Genomic DNA, 26,130 nt, shown 5'->3' on the forward strand with positions numbered 1-26,130 from the left:
TATTATTACAACTCCACTGTGGCGCTTTATACTGCCCATCTCTGCAGAGGAACTTAAACGCTTGTGCCACCGGAAACCATTGAATTTCATATCGGAACCACTACACGAGGCTGCCTGCCTGCACCATCGTCGACTGACAAGTGTTGTCATATTTTGTCGTTCACGGTCGCGTTATTTTAACCCAGAGAACGAGCTGGCCTTGGAAGTTGAAATGTCAGCCGGTGCCACAGTGCCGCTCACGCTTTCTCACTAGCCACGGTAACGTCATCTTTTGCTGCCAATATCCTCGCAGGAATCAGTATGGATGCGCTCTGGGTATTCCTAATGCTGCTGGTCCCACTTCTGCTATGGACTAGCAGCACCTTTGTTTTTTATTTCAAAAAGTGTTTCTACGTGGCTTATATGATGGTTTTGGGTGCGATTGCGATTCCGCTTAGTATTCTGAAATGCGGAGGCAGGGACGTTGAAAACATGAGGTAAGTTCCAGGTTGCTCAACCGCGCGAGCGATGCTTTGCTAGCGAATGGTTCGTTTGCTCATTAGAATGGAAAATGGCTAGCTTGCCAAATCTTGAAATGTTACAAACACAGCATCGATCTGTGGCTTTACCCTAATTTATCATAAGCCATGTTGCTGATATTTTTCAACGGTTGGTTGCAACATTTTTATAACGAAATGCGAGGTAGTTATCCAGCAGTGGAAATAAAGCACATTTACGCTAGTTAGCTTCAAATGCATTGCCAGATGTTTGGGACTTTCTGAATCAGGCGGCTAATACTAGTTAGCTTGCTAACGTTAGCTTCACCTCGCATCCGGACATGGCCTCTGGGTCCGACATTTTCGTCGCTGTAAACCAGTTCGGAACAACATATCCAACAGGCGTGTGTTTTGCACAGATGTAAAACTAATAATAGATTGCAGAAAATGCCACTTTTAATCTATGCATTTTTTGTTGTTGCATAGATTGTGTCAATGTTTCAAGTCCTAACAGGGCCAAGAAAAGAGGATGTTTGGTTTCATCAGTTAATTTAATGTCAACTGAATTCCTTTCAGTTTAGAGTCATGACCCATACTAGCCATAAGAATCCGACTTTCGTTAGTTTCTTCTCGCTATTCGGAACATTGCCTAGTCTAAAGACTTGTATTTGATACCAATTATTGGTATACAATCAAAGAAACCACTGCACTTTTGTGGACATTTTCCTTCCAAGCCAGTATGTTTGAATGTAATTTTATTAAATTTACCAGTTGTCATTCAGCTGCTCGAAATTTGAGACCAAATATTTTGACTCAAAAACTGACATTGGCAGAGTAAGTCAAAATGTAATTTTATTCAACGTTCATGACAGACGAGGGACGTTTAGGTTTTTCCTATGTAAATATACACGGTGTTGCCTACACAATTGAAGACATCGACATGTTTCGGAATTTGTAAGAATGTTTCTATGCCAGAATGTGGACAGCGGAACCCGGCGCGGTATATGGCTTGGAAAGTGTACCTCAATCCAGGAATGGAATATGTCGCTGTACTCATTATTCCTGAGCAATGAATCGAGAAGATTGGAATACTACTCAGTTAAAAAAAAAAAAGCTGTGTTTGTCAACATGCTAGGCTAGCTGATGCAGCCCATTGGATTCCATTAAAATGTGATACCTAGCGTTTGGGTGGTTAACTACTGGAAGTCTAGTCGATTCCAAGGGGTTTCTTTAGCTAGTCTAGTATACTGTTAAAAAGGCAGTTAAGATTTTTTTTAAATTAAATCTTCTCGATGCATCATATGGGATAAGTAAGAGTAAAGCGCTATCTCCTATCCCTGGATTGAGGTACGTTTTCTGAGCCATATCTCACACTGGCTCCGCTGTGTCCTGATCATGGCAGCCTGTCATTCTAATCTTACAGGGAAGATGTAGCCTACTTACAGTGACCGTAAGGTTCGATTCTTTAGGCTAGCCCCACATATTACACATGTCTATGAAATTGTCATTTGGGTAATTTATGTGGAAGGCTAATGCAAGCAAATCAAAATGTCAATGATTTTAGTCTAAATGAAACCAATACCACTTCCATGTTGGAATCGACAATTCAATCATTTTACAGTGTTTAGGATTGTTGCCAAGTTCCAACTGCCTATTTAATTGAGGAAAATCCCACCTGGCATTCTCTACACAAGAAATGTACATTGTACACCTCTCTTCTTACTGGGTCAACTTCCACCTAATACTCCCCTTGGTGGAGTTAAACTACACCTGTGTCAATGTGCAACTCAGTCCACTTGTCAATAGGCCAGAGGGATTGGGTATTGTACTGTGGACAGAGACGTGGCCTATTGGACACAAGTGACTATATTATCGGATAATTACTCAGAGAAGAGTGGGGGTCAGATAGAACTGAATTTCCCTCCTGGTTGGGGTCATGTTACTGACTGGGTATGTCTTCCGAAAGGTCCCCTAGAAATCAATGGATGGCCTCCCCCAGCCTGTGCTGCCTGTTGTCCTTGTTAGTTTAGTGTCTTGCCCTGTGTTATCAGACTGACCTGGCTCAGACTCAGTGCTCTTGGAATAACTGAACTGTTTCACAGCCAGGCGTGCAGATCAGTGGTGTCATGTTGCGCCAGGCAGCATTCTCTCTCACCCTAAAGGGTGTCCGGCGTGGGACCCTATTCACTGTCGTTAATGTGAGTGTTGTGTGAGACAGACAGACAGAGAGTGAGTGTGCAAGATGAAGAGAAAGCAATAGGGACCCAGACACAGTGACACAGAGGGGGACAGGCCATATTAGAAAGAGTTCACTGATTTTAACATTATTATAAAATAAATTGACACCAGGAAATCCTCACCGGGAATTTAGTTTGGGTAATCTGTATGGGGTCAATTTTACACCATATGTATTGAATACAATATAAATTGTGAATATGAAAAATTAAAGTTAAGAATGTAAACATTTTCTATTTTTGAGGACGGGTGAAATAATGGATGTTGAAATAAAAAAAAATTAAAAAAATATTGAATGCAAAATGTATAAAATTGTAACAAAAATAAGACATCAAAAGCAAAACCCCAGAACTTGTAAGCAAATCATTTTAAAGTGAGAGCAAAACTCTATGACAAATGATTCATATATATATACTGCTCAAAAAAAATAAAGGGAACACTTAAACAACACAATGTAACTCCAAGTCAATCACACTTCTGTGAAATCAAACTGTCCACTTAGGAAGCAACACTGACAAATTTCACATGCTGTTGTGCAAATGGAATAGACAACCGGTGGAAATGATAGGCATTTAGCAAGACACCCCCAATAAAGGAGTGGTTCTGCAGGTGGTGACCACAGACCATTTCTCAGTTCCTATGCTTCCTGGCTGATGTTTTGGTCACTTTTGAATGCGCGCTGCTTTCACTCTAGTGGTAGCATGAGACGGAGTCTACAACACACAAGTGGCTCAGGTAGTGCCGCTCATCCAGGATGGCACATCAATGCGAGCTGTGGCAAGAAGGTTTGCTGTGTCTGTCAGCGTAGTGTCCAGAGCATGGAGGTGCTACCAGGAGACAGGCCAGTACATCAGGAGACGTGGAGGAGGCCGTAGGAGGGCAACAACCCAGCAGCAGGACCGCTACCTCCGCCTTTGTGCAAGGAGGAGCACTGCCAGAGCCCTGCAAAATGACCTCCAGCAGGCCACAAATGTGCATGTTTGCTCAAACGGTCAGAAACAGACTCCATGAGGGTGGTCTGAGGGCCCGACGTCCACAGGTGGGGGTTGTGCTTACAGCCCAACACCGTGCAGTATGTTTGGCATTTGCCGGAGAACACCAAGATTGGCAAATTTGCCATTGGCGCCCTGTGCTCTTCACAGATGAAAGCAGGTTCACACTGAGCACATGTGACAGAGTCTGGAGACGCCGTGGAGAACGTTCTGCTGCCTGCAACATCCTCCAGCATGACCGGTTTGGCGGTGGGTCAGTCATGGTGTGGGGTGGCATTTCTTTGGGGGGGCCGCACAGCCCTCCATGTGCTCGCCAGAGGTAGCCTGACTGCCATTAGGTACCGAGATGAGATCCTCAGACCCCTTGTGAGACCATATGCTGGTGTGGTTGGCCCTGGGTTCCTCCTAATGCAAGACAATGCTAAACCTCATGTGGCTGAAGTGTGTCAGCAGTTCCTGCAAGAGGAAGGCATTGATGCTATGGACTGGCCCGCCCGTTCCCCAGACCTGAATCCAATTGAGTACATCTAGGACATCATGTCTCGCTACATCCACCAACGCCACGTTGCACCACAGACTGTCCAGGAGTTGGCGGATGCTTTAGTCCAGGTCTGGGAGGAGATCCCTCAGGAGACCATCCGCCACCTCATCAGGAGCATGCCCAGGCATTGTAGGGAGGTCATACAGGCACGTGGAGGCCACACACACTACTGAGCCTCATTTTGACTTGTTTTAAGGACATTACATCAAAGTTGGATCAGCCTGTAGTGTGGTTTTCCACTTTAATTTTGAGTGTGGCTCCAAATCCAGACCTCCATGGGTTGCTAAATTTGATTTCCATTGATAATTTGTGATTTTGTTGTCAGCACATTCAACTATGTAAAGAAAAGTATTTAATAAGAATATTTCATTCAGATCTAGGATGTATTATTTTAGTGTTCCCTTTATTTTTTTGAGCAGTGTGTGTATGTGTATATATTTGAAAAAAGGAATGCAAAAATCATTTTCGGTTCAACTTTCACAGCAACCAATCATATTGAATACATTTTGCCTACGATCTTTCCTGCATGTATGACCTTTTGGTTACGCTACTCGTTTCTTTGCTTTCACTGCCAGTCTTTTTGAGGGTGAGTTTTGGCATTCTTTTTTCTGTGAAGGGCGGGGTTTAGGGCGAGGTGTAGACAATGAGTCTCTATTGGTTTGCTGTTTTTGGAGTGGCGGTCCTGAAATGTTTACATTCTCAACTTATTCATGATTTCATTTTCAATTCAATACATATGGTGTGAAATAGACCCCATAAATCTTTTCTCAAGTATTTCCATGCATAATTGAGAGACGTGATCATATATCAATGTAAACAAGGTTTGAAATTGTTTTAGTCAAATATTATATCTGTTTGGGTTTCATGCAGTCAATTTGCAGTCTACCAATTATTTGTAATTATGTTCCAGCCCCCCACCACCCGCTCAAGAAAAAAAATCGACCCACGGCTGAATCTAGTTGATGATCCCTGGTGTGCTGCGGAGTGTTATGATTTCAGACGGTCACCCATATTGATCAGGATTTACCTTGCCACACCCACCAAACAGGTTTAAATGGAACTTAAAGGCTGTTGAAGAATATTGTGCACCGTTTTGTGGAAAACTGTCATTCAGTACGAACCGTCACGCAACGTAGCAAACATTGAAGCGAACTAAAGTGTCACCTCAGCCGGAACAGGGACGGAATTGTCTGAGTTTTTTTTTGTCCCCTGTCTGACGTTCCAAACAAATCGTAATGCTGCTGTCAACAGTCGCCAAGATTCCATCATGAATTTTCACACTGAGTTTTGGGATGAAAACAAACAGGAGATTTAGACCCTAACTAACCGGTCTCCTAGCTGCTCAAGGGGAGTGGCTTATGATGCGAAGTGCCAACAGTATTACAGACCTGTCGGTGTGTTCGTGAACCATGACGTGCTGCTGTGTAGTGTGTTCTTGTCAACCCTTCTCACTGGGTTATGTTAACTCTCTCTCCTGAATAGACTCAAATCCCCCTCCACTGTCAGCCTGCTCCTGTTTCCATGCCTGCTACAGCCTTGTCCAAACAAACCCCTGATTGTTCAGTTAGATTTGGAACCTTTACACTTTTTGTCTGTTGTAACTCAAACAATGCTAAAAAAACAACTGGTTCGATCCGAGTGAGGGAAGTGGCAGAAAAACACATTTTTGTTAAACTGGAGCCATGGAGAAAGGGGGAGAGGCACAGAGCGATCAGCTGAAGGATATTAGGGAGCGGAGGCCGTGCGGTGCATGTGAGTAAGACATGGAAAGCTCAAAGCGCCAGCGCAGGCACGGTGGGAGAGACCGCAACCACTTATTTCTTGCTAGACTTACTTCTTGATAGGTACTATGTAACCGGATGGGATGATAAATAACTATCTTGACTGCATCAAACTGAAAGACGCTAGCTAATTGAGGCTAGCAATAACGCTACTGCGCTTCTCACCGTCCTAGTTAGCCTACACAACTCTATTCAGGTTATAATGTAAATAGCAGCCAACCTTCTGGCTCTTCATTCTCATTTAATTTTTAATTCCACCTTCCATTGACAAGCAGAGCAGCGGTGCAATTATTTTTCTCTCCATGGCAAGCACAAGGATCAGAGCGCATGCCTTTTATTGAAACGTTTCCCAAATACTCAATCTAGTCCCACCATACAGCCCCTTTATGTTTTGATTTCTATGAAGTTTATAGGCCTATCACAACGAAATAAATAATGGATTTTTATTGTGACATGTAGGCTATATGAAATGGATTTATTCTACTTTTTAAAATGTAGATGTTCCTAGGGCGCATGAAACCAGGAGATGCTAAACATGTTCGTTAATTAACGGTCAATTACCGTGAGACTGACAGTCTCTGCATTCTAATTACTGGCGGACAGAATTTCATGACACCACGACCCTATATACGCCCACACCATTCCAACAGAAAGCTTAACTCCTAGGTATAACATTGGCTGGTCAAGTCATATCGACGAGTTGTTGTGTAGATGGGGAGGGTGTTATAAAAAACTATAGTAGTTCAGGCTCTGGTCGTGTTTCATCTTGATTTACTGTCTGTTAATATGGTCAACTGCAGCGAAGAAAGAGGTAGCAAACTGCAGCTAGCTCAAAACAGAGCAGCATGGCTTTCCCTTAACTGTACGTACAGAACTATCATCAACATGCATGCCAGGCTTTCCTGGTTGAGGGTTGAATAGAGATGAACTGCTTCTCTTTTATATTTTTTTTGTTTGAATATTACTGTGACAAATTCAATTGCGTGATCAAATAACATTTATTTCAGATACCCATACATGCCACCACAGGTTTTTTCAGTCTCGAAGTTCAAAACAAATTCACGGCAATGAATCTCCAATTACTCAACCAAACAGCAAAAGTACCTTTTTTAAAAAAAACAATTTAAACAACTCATGGAACGCTGGGACTGTGAGGGGACACGTGCACTAGAGGTCGACCGATTATCATTTTTCAATGCCGATACCGACTATTGGAGGACCAAAAAAGCCGATACCGATTAATCGGCTGATTTTATATAAAAATATATATATTTTAAAAAATGTATTTGTAATAATGACAATTACAACAATACTGAATGAACACTTATTTTAACTTAATATAATACATCAATAAAATCAATTTAGCCTCATGTAGATAATGAAACCTGTTCAATTGGGTTTAAATATTGCAAAAACAAAGTGTTGGAGAAGAACGTAAAAGTGCAATATGTGCTATGTAAGAAAGCTAACGTTTCAGTTCCTTGCTCAGAACATGAGAACATATGAGTCTTCAATATTCCCAGGTAAGAAGTTTTAGGTTGTAGTTATTATAGGTCTATTTCCCTCTATACCATTTTTATTTCATTAACCTTTGACTATTGGATGTTCTTATAGGCACTTTAGTATTGCCAGTGTAACAGTATAGCCTCCGTCCCTCTCCTCGCTCGAACCAGCAACACAACGACAACAGCCACCACATGTAGAGCAAGGGAAATAAACACCCCAAGGCTCAGCGCGAGTGAAGTTTGAAACGTTATTAGCGCACGCTAACTAGCCAGACATTTCACTTCGGTCACAACAGCCTCATCTCGGGAGTTGATAGGTTTGAAGTCATAAACAGCGCAATGCTTGACTCACAACAAAGAGCTGCTGGCAAAACGCACAAAAGTGCTGTTTGAATGAATGTTTACGCGCCTGCTTCTGCCTACCACCGCTCAGTCAGATACTTAGATGCTTGTATGCTCAATCAGATTATATGCAACACAGGACACGCTAGATAATATCTAGTAATATCAACCATGTGTAGTTATCTAGTGATTATGATTGTTTTTTATAAGATAAGTTTAATGCTAGCTAGCAACTTACGTTGGCTTACTGCATTTGCGTAATAGGCAGTCTCCCAGGTCGTTATTGCATTGGACTAGTTAACTGTAAGGTTGCAAGATTGGATCCCCCGAGCTGACAAGGTGAAAATCTGTCTTTCTGCCCCTGAACAAGGCAGTTAACCCACCGTTCCTAGGCCGTCATTGAAAATAAGAATGTGTTCTTAACTGACTTTCCTAGTTAAATAAAGATTAAATAAAGGTGTAAAAAAATATATTTAAAAAAAAATCGGTGCCCAAAAATACTGAACTTGAAATTGGCCCTAATTAATTGATCGACCTCTAACGTGCACACACTATCACTATTTTTGAGTTGTATTGTTTGTATAATATTTTTGTATTTTAATGTGGCTGTCCTTGTCTTCCAGTGTTTTGTTACTTGTCATGTTTTGTGGACCCCAGGGCGAATAGCTGCTGCTTCTGTAAAAGTTAATGGAGTACAAATAAATAAACACAGAAAAGCTTCACTTTGACACTCCATTATCTTATTTTTTTACCATTAATTATAGGTCATATTTAATAAGAATCTGAAAACACGACATTTTCAAATTCCTGCAATTCTACACATTTTGCCATGACGTATGCCATGTTCTTATTATCGGAATCACTCAAACGTTAAAACAAAATCAATGAGGGTCCCATGTCATGACGTCGTTGGAAATGTCTAGGTTTTATTTGGGTCTAGTTTTTATTTGGGTGGTTCTCCAAAGATGAGCTCATTTAAACATGTGTATAGCGCCAGTATATTTTCTACATACTTTATCTGGTTTTAGTCTTAAGTTTACACAAACGTTTTATCTTCCATAAATAAATAAAAAATGACTGTTGGGATTGGCGGCCATGATTTTTATTGCTTTCCTGACAGGGCACAGAGAGAGCCTAACCCAAAGAGAGCCATTTCCTTCCCCTTATTGTGGTTGGGTAAGAACAGCAGACAATGTTCTACATCTAGCCTAAACATGTTTTGAATGTCATGCCAACAGCAGACAACATTCTAGTCATGTGATTGAATGTAATGGTACATGTGATGCCACCAGCAGACAATGTTCTAGCTACGTTATTGTAGAGATGAGCATGAGTAATAGGTTTGTCACCCGTTTTGAGTACTCAATCTTTGAACCAGAGATTTTAAAAAAATATTTAAAAAAGAGTTCTGTAAAACTATTTTGGCTTGTTCTTGGAAGAAAATAAATAGTCTTGAAAACATTCATTTGTTTTGACTCTAGTGTTCCATTTGTACATGTGCATTTGCGAGCCACACAAAAAAGAAGCCAAGGCAAGCATCACACAGTTCTTCTCCCTAAACTCCCTTTCCTCTCCATGTCTCACTCGTGTTCTGACCGCTCCCTCTACACACACACAGGCCGAGTTCGAGCACAAGCTCCCATTAGGCCTAAAGAAATGCATGCCTAAAAAACTTTACAAGGGGGAAAAAAGTATAAGTGTTAATGAGTACATGTGACTTTCCAACAACTAGCTGTAACTTTTGGAATAATTGCATCCTGTCTATTTTCCGCTAGTTCCATTTAGAATTGGTTAGCCTAGGCTATAACCCCCCCCCCCCCTAAACATTGACAGGTTCCACACTGAAAATATGCAAAAACAGTCGTTTGGTAAAGATGGGTTTTTTCATCAGAATCATTCGGTGTAGGCCTATAACTCATCCAACAGATGCTGTGGCTGTAATTAATCACTGTGCCGTGTTCAATGTGGAATTGTTAAACCACTTAGAAAATTCCACAGAACAGACAGAATAAACTACATCTGTTGGCCTATATCGAAAATAAGACATTTTGTTTTGTAGCCATGAAAAAAAATGGTATTTCAAAGCGCCAAATTAAGCCCCGTTTCAAAAACTGTGCCAGACGTGCAGCACTTTGCACTGGCAATTTTTTTTGTAATTTGGAAAATATTTTGTTCTATTTTATTCTGTTCTACATTGTTTTTTTCTATAAATTGGGTGTCTTGACTGTGTTAACGCTCTTATTTCCTGAGTCCTTATGTCTGCTAAATTAACAATACAAGGCTATGCCATTGCACATTCATAGGCTTCTACAAGCAGGCGCCACTGCTGCGATAATGGCCTTTTTGAAGATGTAATTGTTACGTTTCAATAAATTAATCTTAAATGGCTTTTTTTTTTGACTGAATATAGTTTAATTAGGAACACCACCCTGTTCACAAATGGTGTTGGCTCCTACAGACAGTGAGTCGCTGTGGCTTGAAATATAAAGCAGGTAGACGGGCATTGAGGCATTCAGTTACTGTTCATTGACCATTAGAATGGGCAAAATGATTGACTTAAACAACTTTGAGCGTAATATGATCGCCAGTGTCAGAAAAACATTCCCCACACCATTACACCACCAGCCTGTACTGTTGACACCAGGCAAAACATTTCAAATATATGTTAGGTTACTTATGGAGTTTAAAGAAAAGAGATCTGCACACTGCTCTTGCTCGTGTCACTTGTTTAATTACAGCTAACGTGTCGGCCTCTTTAACCTTAAACCTTAGATCAAGGTTGCTTATTGAGCACATTTTGTTGAGTCCAACGTACAAGATTTGTCTGTACGTAGCTGTATTTTCTCACCGCCTTCGTTAGAGACGGTCGCAGTATTTGAGAGCATTCATTCTGCTCTGTTGCTGATCGCTGACAGAGCAGATTTGATGCTCTGAAACACTGTCATGGATGCATTGGTGCTTTGTTTGAACTCCAATCGTTTTAACACGCATGGTTTTCAGATCAAGATTGAATTGAACATTGCTGTGTTCTTTCCTGTCTCCAGGGTGGTCCGTGCTCTGGTTCGTCATGTTAAGTACTTCCTGGGTCTGCGGTTCGATGTGAGTGGCTTGGAACACCTGCAGACAGAGGGACCCTACGTCATCATTTCCAACCACCAGAGCTCCTTGGATGTTCTGGGTATGGGACGCACACACACACACACACACACACACACACACACACACACACACACACACACACGGTCGGTCGGTCGGTTGGCTACACAAACAGACAGCAAGGACGGACACGCGCTCACACCACATACATACGCACACGGACGGACCTGCTGACAGACACACACAGAGATGGATGTGCCTGCACACACAGATGCGCTGATACACACATTAACATTTCACATTTTAGTCATTTAGCAGACGCTCTTATCCCCAGAAGATAAGATATGCATATTATTATTAGATTTGGATAGAAAACACTCTGGAGTTTCTAAAACTGTTTGAATCATGTCTGTGAGTATTACAGAACTTATTTAGTAGGCAAAACCCCGAGGACAAACATTCAGAATTGTTTTGGAGGTCACTCTTTTCAATGGGTTTTCATTAGGAATCCAGATTTCTAAGGGACCTTCTTGCAGTTCCTATCGCTTCCACTGGATGTCAACAGTCTTTAGAAATTGGTTGAGGTTATTCCTTTGTGTAATGAAGAAGTATGACCATCTTGAACAAGGGTCACTTGAAGTGTACTGTTAGAGGCGCGTGACCAGAAAGCATGCTACAGTTTTTCTTCCTGTATTGAACACAGATCATCCCGTCTTCAATTTTATCGATTATTTACGTAAAAAAATACCTAAAGTTGTATTACAAAAGTAGTTTGAAATGTTTTGGGAAAGTTTACAGGTAACTTTTGAGATATTTTGTAGTCACGTTGCGCAAGTTGGAACCTGTGTTTTTCTGGGTCAAACGCGCCAGATAAATGGACATTTTGGATATGTATCGATGGAATTAATCGAACAAAAGGACCATTTGTGATGTTTATGGAACATATTGGAGTGCCAACAAAAGAAGCTCGTCAAAGGTAAGGCATGAATTATATTTTTTATTTCTGCGTTTTGTCGTGCCTGCAGTGTTGAAAAATGGTTTCTCTCTTTGTTTACGGAGATGCTATCCTCAGATAATAGAATCGTTTGCTTTCGCTGAAAAGCCTTTTTGAAATCTGACATGTTGGCTGGATTCACAAGTGTAGCTTTAATTTGCTATCTTGCATGTGTGATTTAATGAAAGTTTGATTTTTATAGTAATTTATTTGAATTTGTCGCTCTGCATTTTCCCTGGCTAGCGTCCCACATATCCCAGAGAGGTTAAGATAGCTAGGTGCGACAACCACATATCACAGAAGTGCAAGTGCTGGTTGTCTCCCCTCCCACTAACTTCACTTTACCCTCCATAGCTCACGTCCTAAGGGAATCCTCTAATAATGGTTTGAGTGCAGTCACAGGGCACTATTCTGAGAGAACAGTATAATGGGGCTACACTCATGGTTTCAGTGGGTACAGACCGATAACTGCCAGTTGGTATAGCATCACACAAGATGTGATCACTGACATGGCTGTCTAAAGAAGTTAGTCTCCGTTGGATTTGGACTGTAGCCTAACTGGGGCGGCAGGGTAGCCTAGTGGTTAGAGCGTTGGACTAGTAACCGGAAGGTTGCAAGTTCAAACCCCCGAGCTGACAAGGTACAAATATGTCGTTCTGCCCCTGAACAGGCAGTTAACCTGTTCCTAGGCCGTCATTGAAAATAAGAATTTGTTCTGAACTCTCTTGCCTAGTTAAATAAAGATAAAAATAAATAAAATAACTCTAGGACAGACTGGTGCATGTAATCAATCACTATTAAGCACTATTTTAAGACTGTATTATTTTGTAGATAAGGTTACAGGTGTATTTGACTGTAGCGAAAAGCCAGGATCAGTATGAAATGCATTATGCTTTTTAATGTTTAATTTCACCTTTATTTAACCAGGTAGGCCAGTTGAGAACAAGTTCTCATTTACAACTGCAACCTGGCCAAGATAAAGCAAAGCAGTGCGACACAAACAACACAGTTATACATGGGATAAACAAACGTACAGTCAATAACACTATCGAATAATCTATGTACATTTTCACACACTGTAGTAAGATTAGGGAGGTAATGCAATCAATAGGCCACAGTGGCGAAATAACTACAATTTAGCAATTAAACACTGGAGTGATAGATGTGCAGACGATGACTGTGCAAGTAGAGATACTGGGGTGCAAAGGAGCAAAAAAACAATATGGGGATTAGGTAGTTGGGTGGACTATTGACAGATGCGCTGTGTACAGGTGCAATGATTGGTAAGCTGTTATAACAGCTGATGCTTAAAGTTAGAGAGGGAGATATGTTTCCAGCTTCAGAAATGTATTTTTTTTTAAATGTAATTGTATTTTTGTAATTACATTTTTTACAATTCGTTCCAGTCATTGGCAGCAGAGAACTTGAAGGAAAGGCAGCCAAAGGAAGTGTTGGCTTTGGGGATGACCAGTGAAATATACCTGCTGGAGAGCGTGCTGCTATGGTGACCAGTGAGCTGAGACAAGGCGGGGCTTTACCTAACAGAGACTTATAGATGACCTGGAGCCAGTGGGTTTGGCGACGGATATGTAATGAGGGCCAGCCAATGAGAGCATACAGGTCGCAGTGGTGGGTAGTATATGGGGCGTTGGTGACAAAACGGATGGCACTGTGATTGACTACATCCAATTTGCTGAGTAGTGTTGGAGGCTATTTTGTAAATGACATCGAGGCAGTCAGGGATTGATAGGATAGTCAGTTTTACAAGGGTATGTTTGGCAGCATGAATGAAGGATGCTTTTTTGTGAAATAGGAAGCTGATTCTAGATGTAATTTTGGATTGGATATTCTCAATGTAAGTCTGGAAGGAGAGTTTACAGTCTAACCAGACACCTAGGTATTTGTAGTTGTTCACATATTCTAAGTCAGAACCGTCCAGAGTAGTGATGCTAGGGTGGGTGCAGGCAGCGATCGGTTGAAGAGCATGCATTTAGTTTTACTTGCATTTAAGAGCAATTGGAGGCCACGGAAGGAGTGGCATTGAAGCTCGTCTGGAGGTTTGTTAACACAGTGTCCAAAGAAGGGCCAGAAGTATACAGAATGGTGTTGTCTGCGTAGAGGTGGATCAGAGAATCACTAGCAGCAAGGGCGACATCATTGATGTTTTCAGAGACAAGAGAATTGAACCTTGTGGAATTCCCATAGACTGCCGGAGGTCCGGACAACAGGCCCTCCGATTTGACACAATGAACTCTATCAGAGAAGTAGTTGGTGAACCAGGCGAGGCAGTCATTTGAGAAACCAAGGCTGTTGAGTCTGCCGATAAGAATGCGGTGATTGACACAGCCGAAGCCTTGGCCAGGTTGATGAAGACTTCTGCACAGTATTGTCATTTATCGGTGGTGGTTAAGATCTAATTTAGGACCTTGAGCGTGACTGAGGTGCACCCAGTCAAACAAAGGCTATTTGAGGGAAGGGGGCAGAGAATGAAGCTATGGCAGAAGGCCGGGGCTGTTCGTTACAGGATTGGGATCAGCAGATGGAGCAGTAGTTCATATCTATGATGGGCGGTTGGTAAAGGTGTGCTTTCCCTTTCAAGACGATTTGATAACCATCTAGATTTGATTTGTTATACATATGCTGCTGCTGGACCTCTGTGTGTGAGAGTGATTCAGGGTGTGTGTATGTATGTATGTATGTATGTATATATATACATACATAACTTAGAGTACAAAACATTAGGAACAGTTTCCTAATATTGAGTTGCACCCCCCTTTTGCCCTCAGAACAGTCTCAATTCATCAGGGTGTAACCGATGTGAAATGACTAGCTAGTTAGCGGTGGTGCGCGCTAATAGCGTTTCAATCGGTGACGTCACTTGCTCCGAGACCTTGTAGAGTCTTCAAGGTGTTAAAAGCGTTCCACAAGGATCCTGGACCATTTTGACTCCAATGATTTCCACAGTTGTGTCAAGGTGGCTGGATGTCTTTGGGTGGTGGACCTTTCTTGATACACAGTAAAACCATTGAACGTGAAAAACCCAGCAGCGTTGCAATTCTTGACACACTCAAACCGGTGCGCCTGGAACCTACTACCATACCCCGTTAAAGGCAATTAAATATTTTGTCTTGCCATTCACTCTCTAAATAGCACACATGATGATGGCGCCGGATGGTAGGGCTGCCATCTTATCGGCTCTTAACCTCTTAAGTCGACCCTCTACTTTTTTGAACATTCTGTTAAAAATCGCGCAACATTTCAGCGCCCTGCTACTCATGCCAGGAATATAGTATATGCATTTGCTTAGTCTGTGTGGATAGAAAACACTCAGACGTTTAAAAAACTGGTTAAATCACTGCTGTGGCTTTACCAGAACGGCATTTACATCGAAAAGCACAGGAAAAACGGATCACTGAAAATGGGAAAATATATCCATGCGCCACTTGAACCCATTGATAAAGGTGAACCACAATTAATTGACTGAGGTTGCAGTCCCTCTCCTCGCCCCTACCTGGGCTTGAACCAGGGACCCCATGCACACATCGACAACAGCCACCATCGAAGCATCGTTAACCTTCGCTCCATTAAAGCTGGGGGAACAACTACTTCAAAGGTCTCAGAGCGAGTGACGTCACTGATTTGAAACGCTATTAGCGCGCACCCCGTTAACTAGCTAGCCATTTTACATCGGTTAAACTACCACTAAGTACGCCTACTGTAATTTTGTTGTTGAGTAGCCTACATTATTTCAGAATTCCGGGCAGTCCAGCATTTAGGCTGGGGGCTAAAGTCAATGCAAAACATTGTTGAATTAAAACGTTCAGCTGACAGGTCCACAACCATTTGCCTTTTTCTCTTTCAGAAACGGTCAGTCCTTTGCCAAACCCAGCATCATTTTTACTTTCTGCCAAAGCCTTCAAAAACATTTTTGATCAAATCTGTCATTGTTCTTTTCTTTTAGTTTTGACCGTGGACTAATTCCAATAGTTCCAAATTGTAAATAAAGGGCGTTATCACCTTTTTAAAAGGTGTATGATGGGTGTTTTTTCGGGGGCCGAGTTATAATACGCGCACACAGTTTTAGGAGGGCATGATTTAAAACGAGTGCTCCAAGCGTTGTCTCACGTCAGATGGCGGAACACTCATCCCTCAACCGACCTCTTGTAGGATGAGCAACTCCTCTCTAAAAATAAAGATTTTGCTCATCCGCCTTACACTAGTTCCTAATTCTGAAAATCACTCAGCTCTCTGACGCACTGGCTACTATGGCAAACAATGCGCCGGCTAGCAACCTCGTGCGCCTGTTTGCCAGCTTGTTGATGATGTTCTGACAAGTTATGGGACTGTTCTCATAAATCAGCATATTTCTGACAGCTGGCACTGTGCCTCGTTTCCACAGTGCAATTAGCCGCGCTGTAGAACTCTGCGCACTAATCACGGCAGAACAGATATCGTAACTCAAAACTTCACTACACTTAGCTTAAGGGAGTGTTCAGCATTGAGTGAGTGAACTGGCATTGTTAGCATGCCTGCCTTTTCATATGGATTGATTTGATCCGGGTTCAGCCAGCAAGCAGACACTACATTTTTTTTGTGCAAATTTCCAATTTCACAAGTTCTGATTCTACCACCACAACACCTTAGCTAGATGTAGAATTAAGTGGTGAAAACTTGCTCATGAAAAAAAAACTTGAATATTAGCTACAGGTTCTTTTTGATGAAGAAAGAGTTGAGTGGACAATGTCATCATCTTGGTAACATTTTCAAATGTTAGGACAGCATATTGTGGCCAAACTTCTCTTTAGCTAGCCCATGAGTGTTTGCTAGTTAACACGACGACGGCCATCTGCACTGATATCTGACAGGACAAATGTGCGCCAGGTTAAGAAATCTCAATGTTTTTTTTCAGAGTGCGCACAGATATTTAGTGTGGAATTTACACAATGTTTACAAATGAGGCCCCAGGAGAGAGACGCTGTGCACCATTCAAGGTCATAAAAATGTCCTAAAGTCTCATTCCAAATCATTCAGTGGTGTCAATGGAATCGGTGTGCAAAAAATTCCGTTAGATTCAACCCCACATGACTGGGTTCATACAGAACATAAAATATCAGAGTTATCAGTTCTAAAAGATCCTCTAAAGGATCTAATGGGCGTGATATCCACTAACAGATCCCCTTAGATCCTTTTCAGCCCCCCGGTCTAATGGAGATCCTACCAGATCCTGTAACGGATCCTAACAGATCTTCTCCAATCCCCAGGTCTAATGGAGGTTCTCCCAGATCGTTGCACCATGATTGCCAAGAAGGAGCTGGTGTACGCGGGCACGGTGGGCATTGTGTCCTGGCTGGGCGGCATCGTCTTCATCAACCGCAACAAGACCAGCGATGCCAAGAGCGTCATGGCCGACGCTGCCAAGACCATGCTGGACGACCAGGTAATTCTACAGGACTAATCTATAGGACCGCATGATTATACATGTAGCCCTCTGCTGTACTCTGGGCTTTGCCAAAGTCATGATTAACTCCAACCTGATTGGCAATTATGCCAGATAGTGAGAACACTGAGGCGACTGATTTTGAACATTCCCAAGCCAATATATACTGAAACTTAACCCATTCAAGTTTGAACACTTGATATTTGTGTTTTTCTATTCTAATTTCTTGCTGAGCATCTAGTAGAGGTCGACCGATTTAATCGGAATGGCCGATTTAATTAGGGCCGATTTTTTAAAATAAGTAAAATAATTGTTTTTATTATTTTCTTAATTATTATTTTTTTATTTAAAAAAATAAAATAAAAATGTACACCTTGTCAGCTCGGGGATTCAATCTTGCAACCTTACAGTTAACTAGTCCAACGCTCTAACCACCTGATAACATTGCACTCCACGAGGAGTTTTGCACTCTACGCCTGTTACATTGCACTCCACGCCTGTTACGCGAATGCAGTAAGAAGCCAAGGTAAGTTGCTAGCTAGCATTAAACTTATCTTAGAAAAACAATCAATCAATCAATCATAATCACTAGTTAACTACACATGGTTGATGATATTACTAGTTTATTTAGCGTGTCCTGCGTTGCATATAATCGATGCGGTGCATATTCGCAAAAAAGGACTGTCTTGTTCCAATGTGTACCTAACCATAAACATCAGTGGTTGGAGTGGTTGTTCCCCTTGCTCTGCAAGGACTGCGGCTTTTGTGGAGCGATGGGTAACGCTGCTTCGAGGGTAGCTGTTGTCGATGTGTTCCTGGTTTGAGCCCAGGTAGGAGCGAGGAGAGGGACGGAAGCTATACTGTTAACACTGGCAATATTAAAGTGCCTATAAGAACATCCAATAGTCAAAGGTATATGAAATACAAATTGTATAGAGAAATTGTCCTATAATAACTACAACCTAAAACTTCTTACCTGGGAATATTGAAGACTCCTGTTAAAAGGAACCATCAGCTTTCATATGTTCTGAGCAAGGAACTTAAACGTTAGCTTTTTTTTTTTTTACATGGCACATATTTGACTTTTACTTTCTTCTCCAACACTTTGTTTTTGCATTATTTAAACCAAATTGAACATTTCATTATTTATTTGAGGCTAAATAGATTTTATTGATGTATTATATTAAGTTAAAATAAGTGTTCATTCAGTATTGTAATTGTCATTATTACAAATATATATATTTTTTAAATCGTCCGATTAACCGGTATTGGCTTTTTTTGGTCCTCCAATAATCTGTATCGGTGTTGAAAAATCATAATCGGTCGACCTCTAGTATCTAGGTCTATCTCCACCACTGATATTTACATACTGTGTCCATGCTTCCTCATGGGCCTCACCTTTGACCCCTGACCTTTGCCCCCGGTAGATCCGGCTGTGGGTGTTCCCTGAGGGCACACGGAACCAGAGGGGCGACCTGCTGCCCTTCAAGAAGGGAGCCTTCCACCTGGCAGTGCAGGCTCAGGTGAGCCACATGGCTGTGTCCGTTTATGTCCACGCCTATATTTCAGTGGTCACTCTATTTGGAGGCAGTTGGTGTGTGTGGTGATCTGGATTTAGATTTTGGTGTTTACTGGGTATTGGGACTCTGGTAGTATGGGGTTGTGGTCGTGGGTATTATACCTATTTAGGACACAAGGGGGAGCTAACAACCTAACGTGGTTACTGATGAACATGATCTGATTTTCAGATGATATTTTCACTACATTTGTCAGAGAGCGAAAGAAATAGCCAGAGAGAGAGGGATGGAGGGAGATGGAAAGGGTTTGAGGTAACCGAGAGCGGGTGATAGGATGAGTGTTGGTGTGAGAGACACAGGTAGGTTTTCTGAGGTGAGAAGAGTGGGGGATACACAAAGGATTAGTCTTTAGTGTTGCTACTTCAGGGCCAAGCTTTCAATCTCTCAGTTCAAAAGCTGCTGTCGGTACTGAAGGTCGGATATCTCTCTCTACACTATTGTTCATGCTCTTGTCTCTCAGTGCCAGTCAGTGAGGGAAGGACGGCGGGGTGGACAGAGGGGAGGTAGATGTGTGTACAGACAGTCTGTGCAGCTGGGTCAGCCATGCATGTTATTGTCTGTATCTGATTGTTCATGTTTGTATTTGTCTTGCCCGAGGAAAGGAAAAATCATTGAAAAGATTAAACTTATCTTGGAAAAAATAATGGTATTTAGGTACCCAAGGCTTGAATCGAATGTGGAACGAACTGTCATGGTAACTCTCGCTCTCTCCCTCAATTAGCTTTTTCTCACTCTCTTCCTCTCTCTCCTAGGCTCCTATCATCCCCATTGTGTTCTCATCCTACAGTAACTTCTACCTACGTAAAGAAAAGCTGTTCAACTCGGGTACAGATCAGTTTTAATTCATAATGAAATTGCTCATACACAGCTACTCTTGAAATGAACTGCTCATGCCATGCATAGAAAGATGTCTTTTGGTTGCATGCAAACACGTTGATGATGAATGAGGGATGTGCTGATAATGATGGTTGGACTGATGATGATGCTATGCTCAAACCAGGGACCATCAAGTTGAAGATCCTTCCGAAGATTGAGACGAAGGGCATGACGTCAGACGACGTGGCCGGCCTCTCCGACAAGTCCTACGACCTCATGCGCTCAGTCTTCCTGAGCATCTCTGGCTTCGCCCCCATAACCCAGAACAACGGGCCCCCCTCACACCACTGAACATTTCCCATGTCCGAGACACCAAAACCTACCCCACCCATTTTAAAATGTTTATTTCTCCCCCATCCTCCGCATCGTCCCAGCTCCCTACCTACGTACCTACTGTTTAGGTCAAATATATTGGCACCCTTAAGGTGCAGAATGTTCCATTTTCTCTTTTCAAAACTGTTTGAATGGACCTGCAACTTACCACAGGTGTGAGATAAATTACACAACGAGATATTGCCTCTTAAGAGTCCAGGACATTTTTCTTTGAAATGTGCAGTTGTAAACACAGTTTTCAATTTCAACTTGTTTTTGAAGAAATAGAGAATTGTGCAAGGGTGCCAATATATTTGACCACATCTGTACCAGGATACAACGCACACACCAGGCCTCTGTCATGAACTCATCTGTTGTTTTGGCCTGGTATAGTTTGGTTCTGGTTGGCTCCTGCTCTGAGCCAGCCCCCATACAGTGCAGTCCTGACTCCTCACGACAGAAGACCTGTTGGCTCTGCAGGTTATGAGTAGAGTGACGGACCGACGGCAAGCAAAACAAAATACATTATTAATGTGCGTTCATCATGCATGCTTGGGGATACCTTTTTTCTACCTCCACCTTTTTAAAAGAGGCTTTATTGTTGTCTTTTTATTTTTATTTTAAAAAAAATTGTTTACCGTTCAGTGGTGGTACTTTCGCTTTTTCCCCTTCCTTCTGGCTCAACTTTTTTGTTTTTTCATATGTTGACGGTGGATATTTTTATTTTCCTCTGGTGCTGCCTTAACTTTTTTTCTTAATGTGCTATAAAAGACACGCACAGCACACAACCACCCTGCTTTAACACACGCAAACCACTCCCACCGCTAACACACACGCACAACACACCACGGTACCCCCTCCCCCAACACCCCACCCAACCCCAGTATATCCTCCCCTGTTCTGTTGTGCATACCAGCCTCTTGCATCTTTTGAAGGAGTAGGGAACCAGGGTCTGGACCATGGGTCTTGAGGGGAGATGGAGGGCAACAGAGCGAAAGGAGAGGTCAGTAGTTGACCAGGGACTTGTTCTTCATCTGTGTCTCAACTCTATCGTTACATGCAGTGCATTCGGAGAGTATTCAGACCCTTTTCCACATTTTGTTACGTTACAGCCTTATTCTAAAAATGATTAAATCATTTTTTCCCTTCAATCGTCACGTAATGACAAAGCAAAAAGAGGTCTTTTAGAAATGTTTGCAAATTTTTTTTAAGAAAAAAAAAAGCTCTGCAGAAATGTTTTGGTACACTTGCCTAGATCTGTGCGTCGACACAGTCCTGTCTCGCAGCTCTACGGACAATTGCTTCGACCTCATGGAATGATTATTGCTCTGACATACACTGTCAACTGTTTTAATATTGACAGGTGTGTGCTTTTCCAAATCATGTCCAATCAATTGAATTTATCACAGGTGGACTCCCAAGTTGTAGAAACATCAGGATGATCCATGTTAACCTGAGCTCAATTTCAAGTCTCATATCAAAGGGTCTGAATACTTATGTAAATAAGCCATTTCTGTTTATTTTTGATGAAGTTGCAAAAATGTCAACTTGTTTTTCACTTTGTCACAATTAGGGAATTGTGTGTAGATGAGGATTCTTTTTTTTTTTTTTTTTAAACCGTTTTTAGAATGGGCTGTAACGTAACAGTGAAAAAAGTCAAGGGGTCTGAATACTTTCTGAATGCACTGTACATACCACACTTGCTTCTCAATCCATGTGATCAAAATAGCTCAATGACATACTGTCACGACGCCAAACAACAAGCTATACAAAGTACAACGACGATGAGAACAATCATCAGTGAATTCATGGACTCTAGTGGACTCAACGATTTACAAACACTGTGCATTGTTGGTGTACTAGGCTGGCAGGTAGCCTAGTGGTTAGAGCATTGTGCCAGTAACCAGACGGTAACTAGTTTGAATTCCAGAGCCAACAAGGTGAAAAATCTGTCTGTGCCCTTGAGCAAGGCACTTAAACCTAATTGCGCCAGGGCCGCTGTTGATAATGGCAGACCCTGGCCGTGACCTCTCTCTGAGGGTGTCTCGGGAGTTGGGATATGCAAAAATACACATTTCCACATATGTATTAATACACATTGTACATGTGTGAAATAGGACATAAACAAGCACCCACCAAATTATTATTAATTATTTTCCCCCAACAGCTTAGAAATAACATTGTACAAAAAGTGTATTTTCTTCAGCTGTGTTATATATTTTGCTTTATATATATTTCTACATATGATCGTTTATTTTGCTTGTTTGTAATAAAACAACGGGCTCATTTGGTAGAGGGTGATGCTTATAACACTAGGGCTGTGGGTTTGATTCACTCATACGTAACATGTATGCAGCCATGACTAAATCGCTGTAGGGTAAAAGTGTCTGCTAAATGGCCTACACTTTTTTTGTCTTCTCAAATATCACTCTATTTAAAGAAGTGTCAGATGATTTCATGAAGTTCAAGATTCCGTTTTGTGCCATGTCAGTGTGCAAGTGTTTTAAACGTTACACAGTGGAGAGGTTTTACTGAGGGGGAGTGTTTTAAACGTTACACAGTGGAGAGAGGTTTTACTGAGGGGGAGTGTTTTTAAAACTACCACTGGGGAGTGATCTAGATGTTACAGTACAACGTGTTTTAAATGTAACAAGTGATCTGTTAGTGATTGATCGTTTTTCATGGTTTCCAATGACATCTGTTACTCATCCTCGCTGCACTGCAGTGATGACGGTAGAGACAGTCGCCAGGTTTCACATTTCAAATCGATTGTTTGACACGAAGTTGTTTTTATGGTCCTCTTAACTAGAATTTGTTACTAATGGTGCATTTCCAATGAGGATTTACCGCAGTGATTTACCCAAGGCTCACACTTTTCGGTTTCTATCTACGTGATCCAGCAGCTGTCTCACTGGGCCATGGCTCCGGCAGACCTGCTCTAACTTGGACGCAAGGCCCTAGGAACTTTTCCGCTGGCATTTACATAGCAATGGCTAACTGAAATGTAACGCCTTCCCACGAAACAACTGTCTTGAATGATGCAGATGTTTTTGATTCTGCACGTCCCAAGTCACTCTTGATGTAAACACAATTACACTAGAGCTTCCATTTAACCAACACTGGCAACCCATTGGTGTGGGGGTTAAGTCTTAATGGAAAAGCACCATAACTAACTACTAATAAACTCTGCTCGTTTCAGCCTAGCCCAAAAAATACATATCTGAAGAGGTGAAATAGGAATCAAATGCTCCTCAAACTGAACACCACAAACCTGTATTTTGCCAACCCCTGTGATACCCGTAGTTAAGAAGTAAAATATAGCCTAATAAATTGAGCAATTGTCAATTGCTCTAAAACAATCTTGGCATCGTAACAGCACAGTAACGACTCTTGTAAGTCTTTTGCTTGGCCAAATGTTCCCTATTGGTACCTGGTAACTAGGAGGGCTGCTGTCCGAGTGGTTACCTTAGCTTTATACTTGAGAAACGGGTCCTGTTTATACTATAGATGAATGAGGAATAAGGATATGTGTTAAGGGAATGTCTCAACACCTACTGTAGTTTTCTGACCAATTTATGATGCGCAAAACTGAACTAAGAATACATTTATTTTATCGATGGATGGTGTATGATATGTAAAGTCTGACTGCAGTTTAGAAGGCTTGGGCTATTTAAAAAATGGCTGAGATTTGTGACGTTTTAGCTTTCTGTCAAAAGGTGGTACAGTAATCATCAAATTTAGGATTGTGAAGTAATTAAACTTGAGGTTTATATTTTGTAATTAATAGACAGATGACGTCTTACAGTACATTATTGATACTTTTTATTTATGGCAATACAGTTTCTTATCAATTGCGTAAAGATCTTAACATTTTTGTATTCGCTGCTTTTACTTTACAGTTTGATCAAATGTCGCTTGCCGCTTTTTGCCTGTCAAAAACACCAGTGTGAGAATGTATTTCAGCATTCATCATTTATTTGTGTGCTACTCTAAACGCTGCCCACTTCTTATATCATGCCCAATTATTGGCAAAAGCTGATCTGTGGTTGAAAGACCAATTAGTAAAAACGTATCAGAATTGTGCTACCTGTGTATATGCAGCCTTAATTGCGTGTAACTTTTTTTTCTTTCAAGTATAACATATTCCAATAGAATGTTATCTTGCATTAATGTTGGTTTCTGACACTGCAAAATGTGTCTGAAATGTATTTATTTGAAATTAAGTGTTAAATTAACCTCTGGAATGCATTTTTATTTATATCTTGTGCACCTAAACTTCCTGGGGAGCAACGTTTGTGGTCAATCAATTCAGAAAATAAATTGAATTTACAGATCCAATTATCCTTAATTCTTCTATGTCACAAATATGGAATTAGAATTTGTTTACTTCCTGAAATGGTATTGATAAATTGCTCCCGTTTGTAGGAGCGAAAACATTGTGTTTCGTCTGGCAATAAACCTGTATACTACTACGCCTCTTCATAGTCAAGTGGCTGCAAGAGCTTTAGTGTCACCTGCTGGACTCTTGGCTTATACTTGGCTCCTAGGAGTAAATCAACTCGGCCCTTGGGCTTTCCTCATCTTTGTTATTGAAGACCAAAAACACCATTTAAGTAAAATACATACGCCAGTCGGTCCCGATACATACAATTAATCTGTGACATCTGTTTTTGTTCACAGCAGAGAATATTTATGAGTATTTTTTTTGTTTTTTTTTGCTTATCCTCATGTGGGAGTGTTACATTTGTTTAATCCTGCAACAAAGATGTTTTGAATGTTTAAAGATGCTACCAATTTGGCACTAACCAAATGTAAACTGTCAATGATTTTAGACAATGGTCAAGAGTTGGCCTATGATTATTTTCATGGGCATTTTATAGCTCAACTTCCTAGTGTGTCAGCTAATAGCGTCATCGACTCGATGACCGTGATAACTCGACAGGCTCTGCAACACAACAGTGTTGGTTGATCTGGTGTTTTTTTTTTACAATTAAATTGGAGAAATATTTAAAATATTCATAATTATTAATTAAGCACTTCATGGTGAGTTTGGGTGGTATATAAAAATGATCTCAAAATATTCTATGAGTTTCACCAAAGCTATTAAAGTGTAATCTGTTCGTAGCTTAAGATAACTATGTTCAACTGAGCTCGCCAAAGTGTCTTGTCTTATGACATCCTGGTGAGCCTTCTGTGTGTGATGTTTGATGAATGCCTTGGGAAATGATAAATAAATGTCATTTGTTTCTTTCTTAAAGAGCTGTTACTTTATTGCCGTGTGCGTTATTTCATTTTAAATTATCATTTTATCCTTGGACACTCAGGCTTTGCAGATGAGATTAAGGATGGCTCCGGCAATACAATTTCTTTTCTAACTCTCCATTGAATTGACATTGGAACTATATTTTTGTTCAGAAAAATATAAATGCAACATTTTGTCGAGTTAGTTCATATAAGGAAATCAGTCAATTGAAATACTATGGATTGGGGCCAGGCCCATACACTAGGGAGCCAGGCCCAGCCAATCAAAATGAGTTTTCTTCCCCACAATGGTTTTTATTATAGGCAGAAATACTCCTCCGTTTCATCACCTGTCGGGGTGGCTGGTCTCAGACGATCCAGCAGGTGAAGAATCCAGATGAAGGTCCTGCAACATTGGACGTACTGCAACATTTTCTAAAATGACATTGGAGGCGGCTTATGGTAGACAAATTAACATTAAATTCCCTTGCAACAGCTCTGGTGGACATCCCTACAGTCAGCATGCCAATTGCATGCTACCTCAACTTGACACATCTGTGGTGTTGTGTGATCAAACTGCACATTTTAGAGTGGCCTTTTATTGTTCCCAGCACAAGGTGCACCTGTGTAATGATCATCCTGTTTAATCAGCTTCTTGAGATGAAAAACTGTCAGGTGGATTGATTATCTTGGCAACGGAGAACTGCTCACTAACAGGGATGTAA

General features: G+C 41.3%; 1 protein-coding gene across 1 annotated transcript; it reads left to right on the forward strand.

Moving 5' to 3' along the window:
- The first annotated feature begins 26 nt into the window (after nucleotides 1-26).
- LOC115101090 (1-acyl-sn-glycerol-3-phosphate acyltransferase alpha-like) lies at nucleotides 27-25,421 on the forward strand. The gene is made up of 6 exons (XM_029620273.2): nucleotides 27-476; nucleotides 10,917-11,050; nucleotides 17,224-17,399; nucleotides 18,827-18,922; nucleotides 19,729-19,801; nucleotides 19,977-25,421. The coding sequence occupies exons 1-6, from the start codon at nucleotides 301-303 to the stop codon at nucleotides 20,141-20,143; spliced, it is 822 nt and encodes a 273-aa protein (XP_029476133.1). The 5' UTR covers nucleotides 27-300; the 3' UTR covers nucleotides 20,144-25,421.
- The last annotated feature ends 709 nt before the right edge of the window (nucleotides 25,422-26,130 follow it).

The sequence above is a fragment of the Oncorhynchus nerka genome, linkage group LG19 (assembly GCF_034236695.1).
Source record: "Oncorhynchus nerka isolate Pitt River linkage group LG19, Oner_Uvic_2.0, whole genome shotgun sequence".
NCBI classification, from domain to species: Eukaryota; Metazoa; Chordata; class Actinopteri; order Salmoniformes; family Salmonidae; genus Oncorhynchus; species Oncorhynchus nerka.

What these genes read in the sequence shown, in the direction of transcription:
- LOC115101090 (XM_029620273.2), top strand. Translation starts at nt 301, where the DNA reads ATGGATGCGCTCTGGGTATTCCTAATGCTGCTGGTCCCACTTCTGCTA. An exon ending in AGGGACGTTGAAAACATGAG is followed by an intron (nt 477 to 10,916) that starts GTAAGTTCCAGG and finishes TCCTGTCTCCAG; the next exon opens with GGTGGTCCGTGCTCTGGTTC. An exon ending in GAGCTCCTTGGATGTTCTGG is followed by an intron (nt 11,051 to 17,223) that starts GTATGGGACGCA and finishes TCCAATCCCCAG; the next exon opens with GTCTAATGGAGGTTCTCCCA.